Source organism: Heterodontus francisci, chromosome 17 (assembly GCF_036365525.1).
Source record: "Heterodontus francisci isolate sHetFra1 chromosome 17, sHetFra1.hap1, whole genome shotgun sequence".
NCBI classification, from domain to species: Eukaryota; Metazoa; Chordata; class Chondrichthyes; order Heterodontiformes; family Heterodontidae; genus Heterodontus; species Heterodontus francisci.
In genome coordinates, this window is record NC_090387.1 from 30,056,746 (window position 1) to 30,074,146 (window position 17,401).

Consider the following 17,401-nt stretch of genomic DNA (forward strand, 5'->3'; position numbering starts at 1 on the left):
GTGGGAGGGGCTTGGGGTGGGGGGATGGGGCGGGGGTATGGAATGGAGGGTGGGAATGGGGATGGCATGGGAGGAAGGGTTAGGATGGAGATATGAGAGGGATGAAAGGAATGGCATGGGTATGACTTGAGAGGGATGGAATAGGAAGGATGCAATGGCTTGGGATTGGGATTTAAAATAAGTACTGTTGCAATAAAGATACTAATTTCACCGCAAATGTTTTGCGGGTCTCTGCTAGTTCTGAAATAAAAACAGAAAATGCTGGAAATACCCAGCCGGTCAGGCAGCATCTGTGGAGAAAGAAACAGAGTTAGCGTTTCAGGTCAATGACCTTCCATCAAATTCTGAAAGCCCTGAGGCACAGCAGTCGCCACAGCCTGGAAGCTGGAATCCATGCTGTGCTCCAGCCTGCACTCTGCTTCCGTGGAGATGGAGGCATTGATTGTTCCCTGCCTGCTTTTTAGCTAAGGATCAGGTGAAGAATTCTGTGCAGGTAGCACTTGCTGCATTGATGTCTGCAAGGAAGATATGTGTGGGCATGCGTGCTGCTCAGAGATTAGAACGCCAGAGTCGTGAAGGATGTGAATTTCTGGAAGCGGGTATTTGGGAAGGAAGGAGTGAGGAAAGCAAACTCAAATCGAGTCCTCCCCCTGACAAAATGCCTTGAGCATGACCTCGTCATAATTAACACACTGTTCCGCCAGCGAGACAGACACAAGACCTCATGGCAACACCCGTGGTCCAAACACTGGCACCTCCTCGCCTGTGTCATCGGTTGAGTGAGGGACCGCAGGGATGTCCACATCACCCGCTCTGTAACAGGTACCAACGACTGCTGGACTGAGCACTGTCTCATTCAATCTACCATCTCCATCAGCTTAGCCTGCAAGTAGCAGAAGCAACAAAAGCAATGCCGCAAGAAAATTAGCATTCAAGCCCTCAAAGAGTGGCCCTTCTCAGTCAATGCCTTACCACCAGCCTCTCAATCTCCAACCACCAGGAGCCGCTATGTGCCATTAGTGCCTAACCGACCCTAAAGGCCACCATTACAAGGACCTATGGAGAGGTCCTTGGCTTCTCTACCAGGAAGCATCATGACTGGTTTGACGAGCACGATCAAAAGATACAGGACCTAATCAAGCGATAGTGCAAAGCCTTAGCAGACTGGAAACTTCACCACACATCCTGCAGGCTCCTGAAGGCAGCAGTGCAGCATAACACCCGGGACATGAAAAACAAATGGTGGGTAGAAAAAGCGCGAGAGATCCAGCAACTTGTGAACACGAATGACATGTGCAATCTATGATCCAGGCACTCAAGGGTCCAGCTCACTCAGAGCCAAGCATGGAGGAGAACTCAGCAAGGAAAAGGAGGCAGTCAGTGCCCACTGACGGGAACGTTTCAAAGAACTCCTCAGCCAAGACTCTGTCTTTTACTTGAATGTCCTCAACTCTATCCCTCAACACCCCAGCTGGCTCGGTCTCTGTGCTACCCCAGTCCTGAGTGAGCTCGAAACAGCCAGTCAACAGCTCAACAACAACAAGGCCTCTGGAACAGACCGAATCTCTGCTGGAATCCTGATACACTCCTGGCATGACTGCACAACCTCATATCTCTCATCTGGAATGAGGAGCACTTGCCCGGGGGACTTCAGGGACGCTGTAATCGTGACTGTATTCAAGAAAGGAGATGAAAACAATTGCAACTACGGAGGAATCTCCCTGCTGTCTGCTACAGGGAAGATCATTGTAAGCATCCTCCATAATTGCCTCCTCCCAGTGGCTGAAGAGTTTCTTCCAGAGTTTTCACCCATCGAGAGGCACCACAGACATGACCTTCAGTGCTGGGAATCCAAGAAAAATGCAGGGAACAATGCCAACTGCTGTACATAGCTTTTTTGACCTCACAAAAGTCTTGGACTCTGTCAACTGCGAAGACTTATAGAGCATCTTGCTCAAATTTGTCTGCCTTCAGAAATTTGTCCCTATCCTCCATGATGTCTACTCCATGATGACAGGCAAGCCGCTATCCTCACCAATGGAACCACCACAGACCCTATATCAGTCAAGACTGGGGTCAAGCAAGGCTGTGTCATCGCATCAAACCTCTTCTCCATTTTCCTCGCTGCAGTACTACACCTCAGCTCCAGCAAACTGCCCATTGATATAGAGATAATCTACAGAACAGGTGGGAAACTGTTCAACTTATGCCGCCTGCAATCCAAAACCAAAATCACTTCAACCTCAATCATAGAACTTCAATATGCAGATGACGCTTGTGTGTGCGCTCACTCTGAAACTGAGCTCTAGATCATTGTCAACTCCTTGTCCGAAACATGAGAAAATGGGTCTTTCGTTAAACACTCGGAAAATGAAGGTCATCATCTAACCAGCTCCGACAGCACACCACCCCCCATCAGTCAAGATCAATGGCGAGATCCTGGAAAATGTAGATCATTTTCCATGTCTTGGGAGCCTCCTTTTCGTGAGGGCAGACATAGACGACGAGGTTCATCATCGCCTCTAATGTGCCAGCTCAGCCATCGGCTGACTGAAAAAGAAAGTAATTGAGGATTAGGATCTCAAACCCGAGACTAAGACCATGGTTTACTGAGCAGCAGTGATCCCTGCGCTCCTCTGTGCCTCAGAGACTTGGATAACCTACAGCAGGCATCTCAAAGCACTGGAGAAGTACCACCAGAGGTGCCTCCACAAGATCTTCCAAATCTGATGGCAAGAAAGGTGATCCAACAGTAGTGTCCTCTCCCAAGCCAACCTGCCCAGCATCTGGGTGCTAATCACCCAAAACCAGATCCACTCGGTGGAACATGTTGTTCGTATGCCTGACACCAGATTCCCAAAGTAGCTGTGCTACTCAGAACTTGGTCATGGCAGGAAGACAGCGGAAACGCTTTAGAGATGTCCACAAAGCATTCCCGAAGAGATCAAACAACCTGTCGGTTCCTGGGAGTCTCTGGCTCGTGACTGTCTTAGATAGAGAAAGCTCATTCGGGAAGGTATCGTACACCTCAAGGGACTTTGGGAACATGTGGACATGAAGTTGAGGCATCAGGGGGAGCATATAAACCTCCAAGCTACTCATCTACCTGACCCTTCAAGCATCAGCTGTCCCTCATGAGTCTGCAGATCATGCATTGGACTTAGCAGCCATTTCAGAACCTATCGAACCGTAATGGAAGCAAGTCATCCTCGATCCCAAGGAACTGCTCAAGAAGGAGGAGGGTATGCATGTATGTGTGTTGCTGCTTCAGAGAACTGCAAGAGGAGTGGTGTAGGTGCTCAGTTTTTAATGATCTGCCTGCATGGCGCCTTCTTAAAGTGATGAGGGTTTCAAGATGGGATGCCCCCTCTGGTAGCCTGCCTTTGATGGGCATTCTGCAGCAATTTCTCCTGCAAACAATAAGTCAATGAGAGTAAGGCTGTCAATTGAGAGGTAACTTAAGAGATGTGGGGTTCGAGGGTGTTCAAATTTGAATTGTAACCACTGATTTGGCGAGTGGATAACTTCTCCAAAGAGGGAAAGCAAGTTTTAGGCTGAGATTTAATGCGGAGGAAGTGGCCCGCCCACTGGCTGGAAAGTTGGGGACGAGCCCGTCTCCTCCGGCCCTGGAAACCACGACTGCATTTTACCATTGTTACAGTCAAGTGAGGAGAGGTCGAAGAGCTTCCCTCTTTTCCCTCTCCTTGTTTGACCACAACTAAAGCGAACTAATAAAATAATAAACAACGTGCCAACTTTCACTCTCTCACACACACTAGAGGTTTACACACCAATAAATAGGTTACAGAGTGGGGGAAAGTAGATTGGTTGAGTTAGAGTCCACAAAAAAGTTTTACCGTCTGTGGTGTTTGGTTGACGTCTAGCTGAACTCAGTGGTCCTGAGGCTTTTAGTTTGATGAGGTAGATGACTGGTTCGGTGAGTCTTTTGGAGATAATGATCAGGATGATTTCTATCAACGGGGTTTTGGATTGTAGCCGGAATATACAAAGGGGATCAGTCAACAAGCAGGATTTGAAATCTTTCAAGCTGGAATTGAGAGAGAGAGAGAGCTACCTCCACTTATGGTCTGCTCGTGTCAGAGTCCAGTTGCTTCTCCTCTGCCGCAGAGAAAACTCCAGCTTAAAACCACAGTTGGGGAGGGGCATGTCACATGAGAGTCACTCAGTCATTCAAACATAGCAGTTAGCAGTATTTCTCTGCTTGCTGAAAGAACAAGCAGTTTCTTTAAACTTCCTGGATCTTGGTTCTTGCTGGGAAATGCAGCCATTATGTCTTCCTCCCCATAGTCCTTTGCAGTGTAGGATACAGTGTTGCAAACAAGATGATTATCTTAAGCTGCCAGCAGTCATCCTTTTCTAAATGTTCTTTTTAAATTTCTTCAAAAAAAAATAGTCAGATCTCCAGTCAGTGGATTAAAGAAAATTATCATTCAACAAAACACCTTGGTGTAACACCGTCCTCAGGCAATTGACTGCCTGCAGTCATGACTTCTACACCTCTAAGGCCTCCCAGAGCTGGTGGCCAGTCAGAGGGCCGGCTGCTCTTCAGGTCTAGCAGCACTACTGGGAGCAGTGCCACTGCTGGGACTGCAGCAGTTCTCGGAGTTGTAGCCCATGAGGAAGCCTGGAGTGCAGGTAACTGGGGTGGGAGATTGCCGGACCCAGTCAAGCAGGTCCTGGCAGTGAGGGTTGGGGGGGTCGTTGATCACGAGGGTGGGGACAGGGGGTGCGACAAGGTGCCCAATCACATTTCACTGGGCGGCCTCCCCAGGTGGAGAAGTGCCCATCTGCTGCTGGTAAAATACTGTGCTATGTTTCTGGCACACGTGTGGGTTGCCTGAGCTATCACCCTCTGCAATATGATGATCGACATGGTCCACACCAGAAAATGTCAGAAGCAGACCCCCCCGCCCCCCACCCCGCTCCAACCATTATTTTCCTTACCCAGCTCCCATAACACTGAAGCGAGCAGCACTACAGAGCCAAGTTTTGCAGTCATAACCTCTAATTACCCGAGGTATTTACAAAAAGATCACAATTAATTGGCTTCTTACAATGTGTAATTAACCAGGTAAGGTTAAAGACTAAACATAATGGCTGGGTTTTCTGCTTCTGCACTCAGCAGCCATTGATATTAAAGTAATGGGGTGGGGTGTGTAGTGGAAAAAAATCACAAGCTGGTGAGCACACAGAAGAAAACTCTAGTCTGCGGTAACGTTGTGGACCATCTACGAGCATGGAATGGGAGATCCACTAGTTTAAAAGACTCTAATATTATGCCATTATTCACATGATTAATATTGAAATTTGGTTATGACTGAGGTGGGAGGAGGTCTTTTTTGGTTCCACAGGTCACGACATATATTTAAATGTTTACCCAGTTATTGATACAGTCAATCATAGACTCTACTCTTTATCCCAGAATAAAATAACCAACCAGACTTCTTCAATAAACAACAAAATTATCAGTTTACTATCAAACAGGACATAACCATGAATGAAGCAAAGCATTAACACACAGATTGAAATATGCAAGTTCCCTTTTACCTTAGCCCCTCATTCATACACACACACACACACACACACACACATACCCACACACCCACACCCACACCCACACACCCACCCCGGTTAATCGAAAAATAGAAATGTTCTCTTTAGAGTGGTTAATCGAAAAATAGAGATTTTCTCTTTAGAGCTCTATTCCAAAAATAATAGAAAAAGAATACTTTGGCCAATTACTAGCTAATTCTTGAAGAAAAAAGAGAAGATATGGAAAGATGTCAGTTGTCCCTTTTTTGGTTTGGCATCCCAAATACGCATAGACAGCTGTCACTGGGATCATTCTCTGGAGCAATTTGTTCAGGTGAGTCGAGGATTTATCTGCCAGGTTTTTCCAATGTCTCAGGAGAAATACAGCAATGGGTTTCAAGCAGACCTTTCGGGATGAATGTAGCATTAATTTCTCTACTTCTTACCCTCGCTTCTCAGAGCTTCCAAAGAGAGGAAAAACTGGCAGGCTTTTCAAAGAGATGGAACAGGCTGAGCTGGAGTTTTGTCCTTCAGGTTGATTTTTCAATCTCCAACTGTCCAAAGCACAACCAAAACAATATCTCAAGAGTCAAGCCTCCTGACCCCTATAAATCTTGACCTGTCACTTCTCTTTAAATATGTCCCCCAAGTCAAACGCCCCTGCTGGTTAATTACTTGAAGACAGGTGACTTCCAGTAAGGTCTGTTTACAAACCAAGTTCAAAAGACCTTACGATGACGTTTTCTTAAAGAATAACACAAAATCCAGCATCTATGGAATCCTTTTTTCAGTTTTAAAACACAAGCCCTCAAAATTTAACAAAAAATGGAAGTACTTTTGTAATAATTTATTTATCTCGCTAGAAATTTGTGCCATAATCTCATTAATATATATCCTTAAGGATCTGAAATTGCACTGAGTACTCCTAAGTCACAAGAATTTTACAGTGCCATGAATAAAAATTGGATGAATGATAACTCTACAAGTAGACCATTAGATTCCCACCAGAGCACTCTTTTCAGTCACAACTGACATTTTCACTTGGTTACCTTCTGTGAGCCAATTTTCCATTTCTTCTTCAGACCAATGAATATTATGGCTGGAATTTTTTCGCATGGCAGACGGGAGCCTTCCACCAAATGAAACCCCGGTGGCGATCTCGCCTCCACTGGGCCTGGGGATCTTGTCCAGATTTTACGATCCCTGGGCTCTTAATTGGTCTTAGGCAGGACTTCCACCTATTTGAGGTAGGAAGTCCAGCCTAATGGAGCTGCTGACCAATCAGCGGGCCGGCAGCTCTTAGTCCCAGCAGCACCACTGGGCGTGGTGGCCGCTGCTGGGACTGCAACCCAGCTTCCATATGAAGAGGAAGCATGGCCCTGGAAAAAGGTAGGTTTTTGGGGCCTCGCCAGGGGTGATCTGTCTGGCCCCGGCGAGGCAAGGGGGGTGTATTGGAGGGGGGGGTGCAATGTTGGGCGTTGGGGGCGGTTGGGGCATCGGGGGCGGCCCTCCGTCGGGCACAGGATGCCCGATCAGGAGGGCCCCCCCACCCCAACCATCAGAAAGCCGCCTACGTTTGTCAGGCAGCTTTTCTCAGGCCTGGGCCGCCCGCCGCCAACGGTAAAATCCCTGTGGCGGCGGGCGGAGGCCCTTATGTGGCCGTTAATCGGATAAGGAAATCTAATGTCCTCCATTAGCTGATGAATTAGTTCTCCACTTGGAGGAAGCAAGGGCACAGAATGTACTCTGGTTGGGGGACTTCAATGTCTATCGCCAAGACTTCCTCGGTAGCACCACTACTAACCAAGCTGGCCAAGTCCTGAAGGACATAGCTGACCAACTGGGCTTACGGCAGGTGGTGAGAGTACCAACCCAAGGGAAAAACCTACTTGACCTTGTTCTCACCAATCTACCTGTCACAGATGCATCTGTCCATGTCAGTATAGGAAGTAGTGACCACTGCATAGACCTTATGGAGGTAAAGTTCTGCCTTCACACTGAGGACACTCTTTATTGTGTTGTGTGGCACTACCACCACGCTAACTGAAATCGATTCACAAGCAATTCAAAACTGGGCATCCATAAGATGCTGTGGGCCATTAGCAGAATTGTATTCCAGCACAACTTGTAACCTCATGGCCTGGCATATCCCTCACTCTACCATTACCTTCAAGTCAGGAGCAGCACCAGGTGTACCTGAAAATGAGATGCTAACCGGGTCAAGCTACAACACAGGACCACATGCATGTTAAACAGCAGAAGCAGCATGCGATAGACAGGGACAAGTGATCCCATAACCAATTGATCAGATCAAAGCTCGGCAGTCCTACCACATCTAGTTATGAATGGCGGTAGGAAATTAAGCATCTAAAGACTCCATGAACATTCCCATCCTTAGTGATGGCGGAGACCTGCACGTGAGTGCAAAAGACAAGGCTGAAGCGATCACAGCTATCTTCTTCCAGTCATCCCGGCCTCCTCCTAAGGTCCCCACCAATGATCCTTCTAAGCTGCGCAAATGTGTGGCTGCATAGCAAACATGAAGGTACCGTGTAGGCCACCCACAAGCTGTTCCCTTTAAGATACCATGAGTGCACGTCCGTGCAAAAAATTTAAAGGTAGCTGATATTGAACTAAATAGGCCAAAATTTAGAAGGATCATTGGTCCCTAACATTACACAAACCAACTTTCAGCCAATTTGATTCACTCCACATGATATCAAGAAAAGGCTCAGCACACTGGATACAACAAAAGCTATGGGAAGTGGCAACATCCTACCTGTAGTGCTGATGACCTTTGCTACCGAACTAGCTGCACCTCTAGCAAAGCTGTTCCAAAATAGCTACAACACTGACATCTTCCTGACAATGTGTAAAATTGCTTAGTTATGTCCTGCCCACAAAATGCAGGACCAATTCAATCTGGCCAATTACTACCTCATCAGTCTATTCTCAATTACCAGCAAAGTGTTGGAAGATTTCGTCAACAGTGCTATCAAGTTGCACTTACTCACCAATAATCTGCTCAGTTTGGGTTTTGCCAGGACCGCTCAGTTCCAGAGCTCATTGCAGCCTTGGTCCAAACATGGACAAAGACTTGAATGTCAGAGGTGAGGTGAGAGTGTCTGTCTTTGATATCAAGGCAGCATTTGATCATGTGTGGCATCAAGGAATTCTAGTAAAATTGAAGTCAGTGGGAATTGGGCAAAACTCTCCAGTGGGTGGAGTCATACCTAGCACAGAGGAAGATGGTTATGGGTTGTTGGAGGCCAATCATCTCAGCCCCAGGACATCATTGCAGGAGTTCATCATGGTAGTGTCCCAGGCCCAACCATCTTCAGCTGCTTCATCAATGACCTTCCTTCCCTCATAAGGCCAGCAGTGTGGATGTTTGCTGATGATTGCACAGTATTTATTTCCATTCGCAACTCCTCAGATAATAAAGCAGTTTGTGCCCACATGCAGCAATACCTAGACAACATTCTGACTTGGGCTGATTCACGCCACACAATTGCCAGACAATGGCCATGTCCAAAAAGAAAGAGTTTAACCACCTCCCCATGACATTCAGTGGCATTACTATCACTGAAATCTCCACCATGAATATCCTGGGCATCATCATTGATCAGAAACTTAACTGGACCAGCCACATAAATACTGTGGCTGCAAGAACAGGTCAGAGGTTGTGTATTCTGTGGTGAGTGACTCACCTCCTGACTCCCAAAGCCTTTCCATTATCTATAAGGTACAAGTCAGCAGTGTGATGGAATACTCTCCATTTGCCTGGATGAGTGCAGTTCCAACAATACTCAAGAAGCTCAACACCATACAGGACAAAGTACAAGGAACCCCGACCATCATCTTAAACATTCACTTCCTCCACCACCGGCAAATGGTGGCTGCAGTCTGTATCATCTACAAGATGTACTGCAGCAACTTGCCAGGCTTCTTCAACAGTACCATCCAAACATGCAACCCTTACTGCAAAGAAGACAAGAGCTGGTACCCATTTCAAGATTCCCTCCAAGTCATACACCATCCTGACTTGGAAATCTATTGCCATTCTTTTATTGTTGCTGGGTGTATGTCCTGGAACTCCCTACTTCACAGATACATGAATGGGCAGGAAGTAAAGAGATACAGACCCTTAGAAAATAGGCGACAGGTTTAGATAGAGGATTTGGATCGGCGTAGGCTTGGAGGGCTGAAGGGCCTGTTCCTGTGCTGTAATTTTCTTTGTTCTTTGTTCATTGTGGGTGTGCCTACACCATACGGACTGCAGTGCTTCAAGAAGGCAGCTCACCACCATTTTCTCAAGGGCATTTAGGATCGCCAATAAATGTTTGCCTTGCCAGCAAAGCGCACATCCCGTGAACAAAAAAAATGATTGACAGCAGCCAAGGAGCAATCCCTGGTAGAAACCAGGGTACTCTTTTTGTTGTAGGACAGAGTTAAAGTAGGAAGGTAGCAAATGGGATTAAATTATTTAAAATTTTATATTTTAATTTTAAAAACATAACATTTATTAGATATTGTAAAGAAATAGAAGGGGACAATGAACAGTTTTCGACAATTGCGTCTGCCTTTTTGCAGCCAGATGAAATTGGTAATGGTCGGTGCAAGTGTTAGGATAGGGAATGTCATTTTTTTTGCTTACAGTGAATTGTTTCTGATTATTGTAGGTCGTTGATAAGGAACAGAAAATTCAAGAATTACAGGACACAATAACTGAACTACACAATGAGATGGCTGTGAAAGACTCAGAGAATCTGAATCAGCTACAGGATATACACCACCTGGAGAGCAAGGTCAAAGCCTTGAAACAAGAGGTATGATTTCTGTTCAGAGAAATCAGGAAATGTCTTTTGATCTTACAAGCTTGAAATAGAATTTATGATCTATTAATTGACAAATAATGCATTGATTACATAATTACAACAAAAATGTTTATTTATGATTTTTAAAAATCTTTCTCCCAGATTTTTGAAAAATGCTCCAATTTGCTCCATTGTGCTTTTGATTTAAGGCAATGTATTTTTTCTCCCCAGAATTTTTCCTTTGTTTATCCTATAGATCACATGATGTTTATACTTAACAGCAGTTTATTATTTATTCATGTGTGTCTGTTTGTAAGATGAGAAGCTTTAGATTTTCTCATTTTTCCATATGTTTTATTGGTATAGTGGCAAAACAAAACAAATATTTGACCTAGTAACAATACATAAAGACGGGCACATGAGATTTTCCATATTAAAAGCATAACTGATATTGAAACTGCTGACTTGGCGTTTTGGTATTGTCTATCATGTAATCGTTTTGGTTTTTTTTAACAGTTGCTACAAACAAGGGCCGCGAAATTGGGCTCCGTAGTGTCACTGGTGCTGGCCCTATGGATGCCCCGAAATGAAATAATGGCAGCCAGAACGCTTCCAGCCACCCTGCATAGCTGGTGCAGCGCACCCTAACTGACAGGGCGCTAGCATGGGCGTGCCATGTGCGCACTGGAAGCATGCAGAGTGGGCAGATTATGATATCAAACTGCCATTTTGGACTATGCAAGTCCAGTTAATGCCCTCTCCTACTCACTAACAGCTGAACATGTGTTCAGCTGCATGAGGGACCTCACCACGAGCATTATTTAAATGGTCAACCATCCAACTTCCGGGTAAGGTGCTATTGACTTACTTCTGCTGCTGCAAAGTTTGTCGAAGTACTGTGTATTGTCCTTGAAGGCGTTTAGTTGACTTGTCATGGAATGAACCATTGCCATCCTGAAGCAATGATTCCACTGCCTGGATACCTCCAGTACTGACCAAAACGTATATTAAAATTCGCAGTGGTCTGCTGTGTCCTCCATAATTTTGCTATCATAATGCATAGCCCTTGCCACCAGGCATTAGGAGGCCACCTTGGGAGGAGGATGAGGAGGCATCCAGGACCCCTCTCCTCTGGAGCGCTGTCTGTGAGTGGATACTAAGACTCCAGTTCCCATAATGTCATCCCATTATCAAGGTCACTGCACAATTTCCCGCTTTTCAATCGATCTGCTATGCACAGTCACAATGTACTCTTGGCCAAAATCCTGAAATAAAAGCCACCAACAAAAAAATTCCAACAACACATGCAATAATACATAAAAAACAGAATTCACCTTTGTGTAACCCCTTAGTGTCCCTTTTTCCTTGCTCTTTTTCATTACTAATCTAAATCTTATACAATGATCACTCTTACCCAAGTGTTCCCCGTAGACACTTGGGGCTGGATTTTACGTCGGGCGGACGGGAGTCAGTGGCGAACCCGCTTCAGTGTAGCCTCGGGATCCTTCCCGCATTTTACGGGTCCCCGGGCTTTAATTGTTCCAAGGCAGGACTTCCACTCGCTTGAGGGAGGAAGTCCAGCCTCATTGAGCTGCCGGCCAATCATTGGGCCGGCAGCTCTTAGTCCCAGCAGCGCCATCAGGAGCAGTGGCCACTGCTGGGACTGCAGCCCAGGCGAGGACATGGAGCCAGGACTGCAGGTAAGTTTGTGTTGCCTTGCCAGGGGTAATCTATTGTGCCCCGGTGAGGCAAAGGTGGTTGTTTGGGGGGAAGGGGGGTGCGTCTTGGGTCCTGGGGATGGTTGGGGAAGTGGGGTGTGGGCCCTCAATCGGGTACCCTGTGCCCAATTATCAGGGCCACCCCCCCCCCCCCCCAGGGCATGGAGAGGCCAACAGCTTTCATTGGGCGGCCTTTCCCGATTCCAGGACACTCGCTTGCCACGGGTAAAATCCCTGTGGAAGCGGGCGAAGGCCCTTAAGTGGTGTTAATTGGCAACTTAGGGCCTTGATTGGCCTGGTGTGGGCGGCTCATTTTCCGCCCTCCCTGCCCTATGTAAAGTGGGGCGGGAGCGGGTAGGGAAGGCCTCCCGGAGCCTCCTGCTCCATTTTACATCATCCCCCCGCCAACATCTGGCTCGCTGGGGTGGCGTAAAATCCGGCCTTGGTTTATTTGGCCCACCTCATTCTCCAGCACCAAGTCCACAATACCTCATTCCTAGTTGGACTGAGAAGATATTGGTCAAGGAAGTTCTGCTGAACATATTTGAGAAAGTCCGCTCCCTACTTACCCTTTACTCGAACATTATCCCAATTGATATTTAGGTAATAAAAGTTCCCCATTATCACCACTCTATAGTTCTTGCACATCTGTGATTTCCCTGCAGATTTGTTCCTCTATCTCTCTCCCACTATTTGAAGGCCTGTAGAGTACCCCAGTAGCACGATCATATGCTTTTTTGCTTCTCAACTCTAACCAAATGGATTCTGTTTTTTCCCGCCTCGAGGATATCCTCTTTCCAACACTACAATGTCTTCCCTAATCAGTACTGTCACCCCACCTCCCTTCTTCACTTTCCTATCTTTCTGAACACTTTGTATCCTTGAATATTAAATGCCTAGTCCTCACCATTTTTAAGCCACATTTCCATTATTACTACCACATCATATTCCCAAACTGCTCTTTGTGCTTGTAGCTTATCACCTTATTCACCACACTTTGTGTGTTTGCATACATGCATTGTAAATCTGTCTTTGTATTCCTCATAGTCCTTAATCTGCTTAGTGTGTAATATTGGATGGGATAAACATAGTAAGGGAGGATATATTAAGGAGTTTAGCATCCTTGAAAGTGGATAAATCGCCATGCCCGGATGAAATGTATCCAGGCTGCCAGGGGAAGCAAGGGAAGAAGTAGTGAAATCTCTGACAATCATTTTCAATCCTCAGTGCTACAGGCATGGTGCTAGACAACTGGAGACCTGCTAATGTTGTACCAATCTTTAAAAAAGCAAGGAAGGGATAACCCGAGTATTTCCAGGTACATTAGCCTAACCTCAGTGGTGGGCCAATTATTAGAAAAAAATTCTGAGACACCATATAAAACATCACTTACAAAGGCACGGATTAATCATGGACAGTCAGCATGGATGTCTTAAGGGGAGGTTGTGTCTGACTAAGGATTGAATTTTTTGAGGAGGGTCGATAAGGGTAGCACATTTGATGATATCTGTATGGATTTTAGCGAGGATTTGGTAAGTTTCCATATGGCACACCGGTCCGAAAATTAGAAGCTCATGGGACCCAAAGGGGACTGGCAAGTTGGATCCAAAATTGGCTCAATGGCAGGAAGCAAAGGGTTACAATCAATGGGTATTTTTGTAACTAGACAGTTGTTTCCACTGGGGCTCCAAAGGGCTCAGTACTTGCTGTTTGTGGGATATATCAATGATTTAGATTTAAATATAGGAAATCTGATTTAGGATTTTGCAGATGATACAAAAATTGGCCTTGTGGTTTGTAGTGAGGAAGAAAGATGTTGACTGCAGGAAGATATCAGGTCAGGTAGCAGGACAGGTGAGAAAGATGGTCGGAAGGCATATGGGATACTTTCCTTTATTGGCCGGGGCCTGGAGTATAAAAGCAAAGAGGTTATGCTAGAACTGCATAAAACACTAGTTAGACCTCAGCTAGAATACTGCATACAGTCCTGGTCATCACATGACAGAAAGGATGTGATCACACAAGAGAGGGTATAGAGGAGATAAATGAGGATGTTGCCAGGAATGGAACACTTTATCTATGAGGAAAGATTGGTTAGGCTGGGTTTGTTTTCTTTGGAACAGAGGAGGTTGAGGGGAGATTTAATTGAGGTGTATAAAATTATGAGGGGCCTAGATAGTGTGGATTGGAAGGACCTATTTCTGTTAGCAGAAAGGTCAATAACCAGCAGCAGCGATTCAAAGATATTGGTAGAAGGATTCGATGTGAATTGAGGAGTAATTCTTTTCACTGAGAAGGTGGTGGCTGTCTGAAACTCACTGCCTGAAAGTGTGCGAAAGGCAGAAACCCTCATCACATTTAAAAAAACACTTGGTTATGCACTTGAGATGTTGTAATCTTCAGGGCTACAGACCAAGTACTGGAAGTTCATTAGGCTGCATAGCTCTTTTTCAGCCAGCATGGACACAACAGGCCAATGGCTTCCCTCTGAGCTGTAAATCTTCCCATGTTTCTATTTTCCTCTTTTTTCCTCCCTTCACATTGTGCTCATCAGGCATTGCAGAGGCAGGGTCATCACTGAACAAGATTTCTGACAGTTACTGGAAAATGCACATTCGACGTTTCATCAGATCACATCATGATGCATGTCTCCTGCAACTATGCAGCCTCCCAATGACATCCTCACTCTCCCCCTTTTATCTTTCCTCTAGGCCATTCTCAACAGACAGAATCCCCAAAGAAGACACCTCAGAGGAACACAGTCCCTCTGAAAAAGCACTGTCATATATTCCATCATTTCGAAGAACCAGCTCAGTGGTTGGCTCCACAGTTGGGTTAGAGAGTGAAGGGTCTATATTGGTGATACATCTAGTACTAGAATGCAGGAGCAAGTACTGGTGGCATAGACAGCCCAGGAAACAGCTTGTAGGAGGACAATATTCTCTCCCAACCCTGCTGAGGAGGACAGAGATGAAGACTTTCAGGGCCCAAAAGTAACAAGAAAACTGCTTGTCTCACACGAGCACTTGTCTGAGATATTGTAAGTTCTGCTAATGAGTTTCACCACCATGGCTGTAATATGAAGGAGTCCACTTCCAGTCTGTGTGGTGTCATCTCACGTAGCATCCGTACTCTTCAGTATACTTTGGAGAGTGCGACCACCTTCAGGAATGCTGCAACCAGGCCCTCACAACAGGATTCCATGATTGAACGCTTAGCAATTTTGGTGGAGGCTTAACCAACAGTGACAAAATCTGGGGTCAGAATTCTGCTCTGCCTTGGGAAGGCAAATGACTGTCTTGAACACTTTGGTGGAATAAGTAGATAGGGGCTTTCAAAGAGTCACTCATCTTTTGCCATCAGATCAGTGGAAGTGATGAGCCCAAACATCATGAGAGTTGCAGTAGCACATGTTGGCCGCTATCAGGACGTCAGCATGTTTGCTCCCTTGCCACTACTTCAACCAGCAAGGCTGCCAGGCCCCCTCAGCAATCTCAGGCCATGGTCAATCAGGGTTTGTACATGGGCAACTGCAATCTTTCACCAGCTCTACTAAAGCCACTGGGGAAGCACCTCATAAGGGTAGTAGAGTGGACTGCAGCGGTTCAAGAAGGCAGCTCACCACCACCTTCTCAAGGGCAATTCGGGATGGGCAATAAATAGCCAGTGATGCCCACATCCCATGAATGAATAATAAAAAAAAAGTAAGGAAATGTTCTGTTAAGGAAAGCACATTGAGTTTAGTAGTAAGATGTCAAAAGATTTTAGTTTAATCTTTTGTTTGTAAATACATTTTTCACCTTTTTACATTTGGGAGAACTCTTTACATTTCAGCTAGTTCATTTGTATTGTCATAATGTCACTGATATTAGTTAAGGAGGAAGACTGAAGTATTGAATGTGATAAACATAGGGAGAGAGGAAGTATTAATGGGATTAGCATCCTTGAAAGTTGATAAATCACCAGGGCCAGATGAAATGTTTCTTAGGCTGTTAAAAGAAGCAAGAGAGGAAATAGCAGAGGGTCTGACCATCATTTTCCAGTCCTCGCTGGATACAGGTGTGTTGCCAGAAGATTGGAGAATTGTTAATGTTGTACCTCTGTTTAAAATGGGAGCGAAGAATAGACCGAACAATTACAGGCCAGTCAGTCTAGCCTCAGTATTGGGAAAATTATTGGAATCTATTCTGAGAGACAGGATAAACTGTCACTTAGAAAGGCACACGTTAATCAAGGATCGTCAGCATGGATTTGTTAAGGGAAGATCTTGTTTGACCAACTTGAGCGAAATTTTTGAAGAAGTAACAAGTAAGATAGATGAGGGTAGTGCAGTTGATGTGGTCTACATGGACTTTAGCAAGGCTTTTGACAAGGTCCCACGTGGCAGACTGGTTAAAAAATAAAATCCCATGGGATTCAGGGAAATGCAGCAAGGTGGTTAAAAATTGGCTCAGTGGCAGGAAATAAAGGGTAATTGTTGATAGCTGTTTTAGCAACTGAAGGGCTGTTTTCAGTGGCGTTCTGCAGGGCTCAGTACTGGGTCCCCTGCTTTTTGTGGTGTATATTAACGATTTGGACATAAATGCAGAGGGCGTGATCAAGAAGTTTGCAGACGACACAAAGACTGGCCGTGTGGTCGATAGCGAGGAGGATAGCTGTAGGCTGCAGGAAGATATTGATGGTCTGGTCAGATGGGTAGAAAAGTGGCAAACGGAATTCAACTTGGAGCAGTGTGAAGTGATGCATTTGGGGAGATCAAACAAGGCAAAGGAATACACGATTAATGGGAAAATACTGAGAAGTGTAAAGGAAGTATGGGATCTTGGAGTGAATGTCCACAGATCCCTGAATGTAGCAGGACAGGTCGATAAAGTGGTTAAGAAGGCATATAGAATCCTTTCCTTTATTAGCTGAGGTATAGAATACAAGAGCAGGGAGGTTATGCTGGAACTGTTTAACTCATTGGTTAGGCCACAACTTGCGAACTGTGTGCAGTTCTGGTCACCTCATTACCGAAAGGATGTAATTGCACTAGAGAGAGTACAGAGGAGATTTACGAGAATGTTGCCAGGACTGGAAAAATGCAGCTATGAGGAAAGATTGGATAGGTTGGGGTTGTTCTATTTGGAACAGAGAAGGCTGAAGGGAGATCTGATTGAACTGTACAAAATTTAGAGGGGCCTGGATAGAGTGGATGTGAAGGATTTATTCACCTTAGCAGAGAGGTCAGTGACGAGGGGGAATAGATTTAGAGTGATTGGTAGAAAAATTAGAGGGGAGATGAGGAAACACTTTTTTACCCAGAGTGTAGTG

At 45.5% G+C, this 17,401-nt stretch overlaps 1 protein-coding gene across 1 annotated transcript in view; it reads left to right on the forward strand.

Annotated features, from left to right (window-relative positions):
• Positions 1-17,401, forward strand: part of LOC137378580 (early endosome antigen 1) — a 1,009,825-nt gene that overhangs the window by 267,369 nt on the left and 725,055 nt on the right. Inside the window, exon 8 of the mRNA XM_068048885.1 lies at positions 10,236-10,382. Coding sequence (XP_067904986.1) covers positions 10,236-10,382 — 147 coding nt within the window. The remainder of the gene's footprint in view (positions 1-10,235; positions 10,383-17,401) is intronic.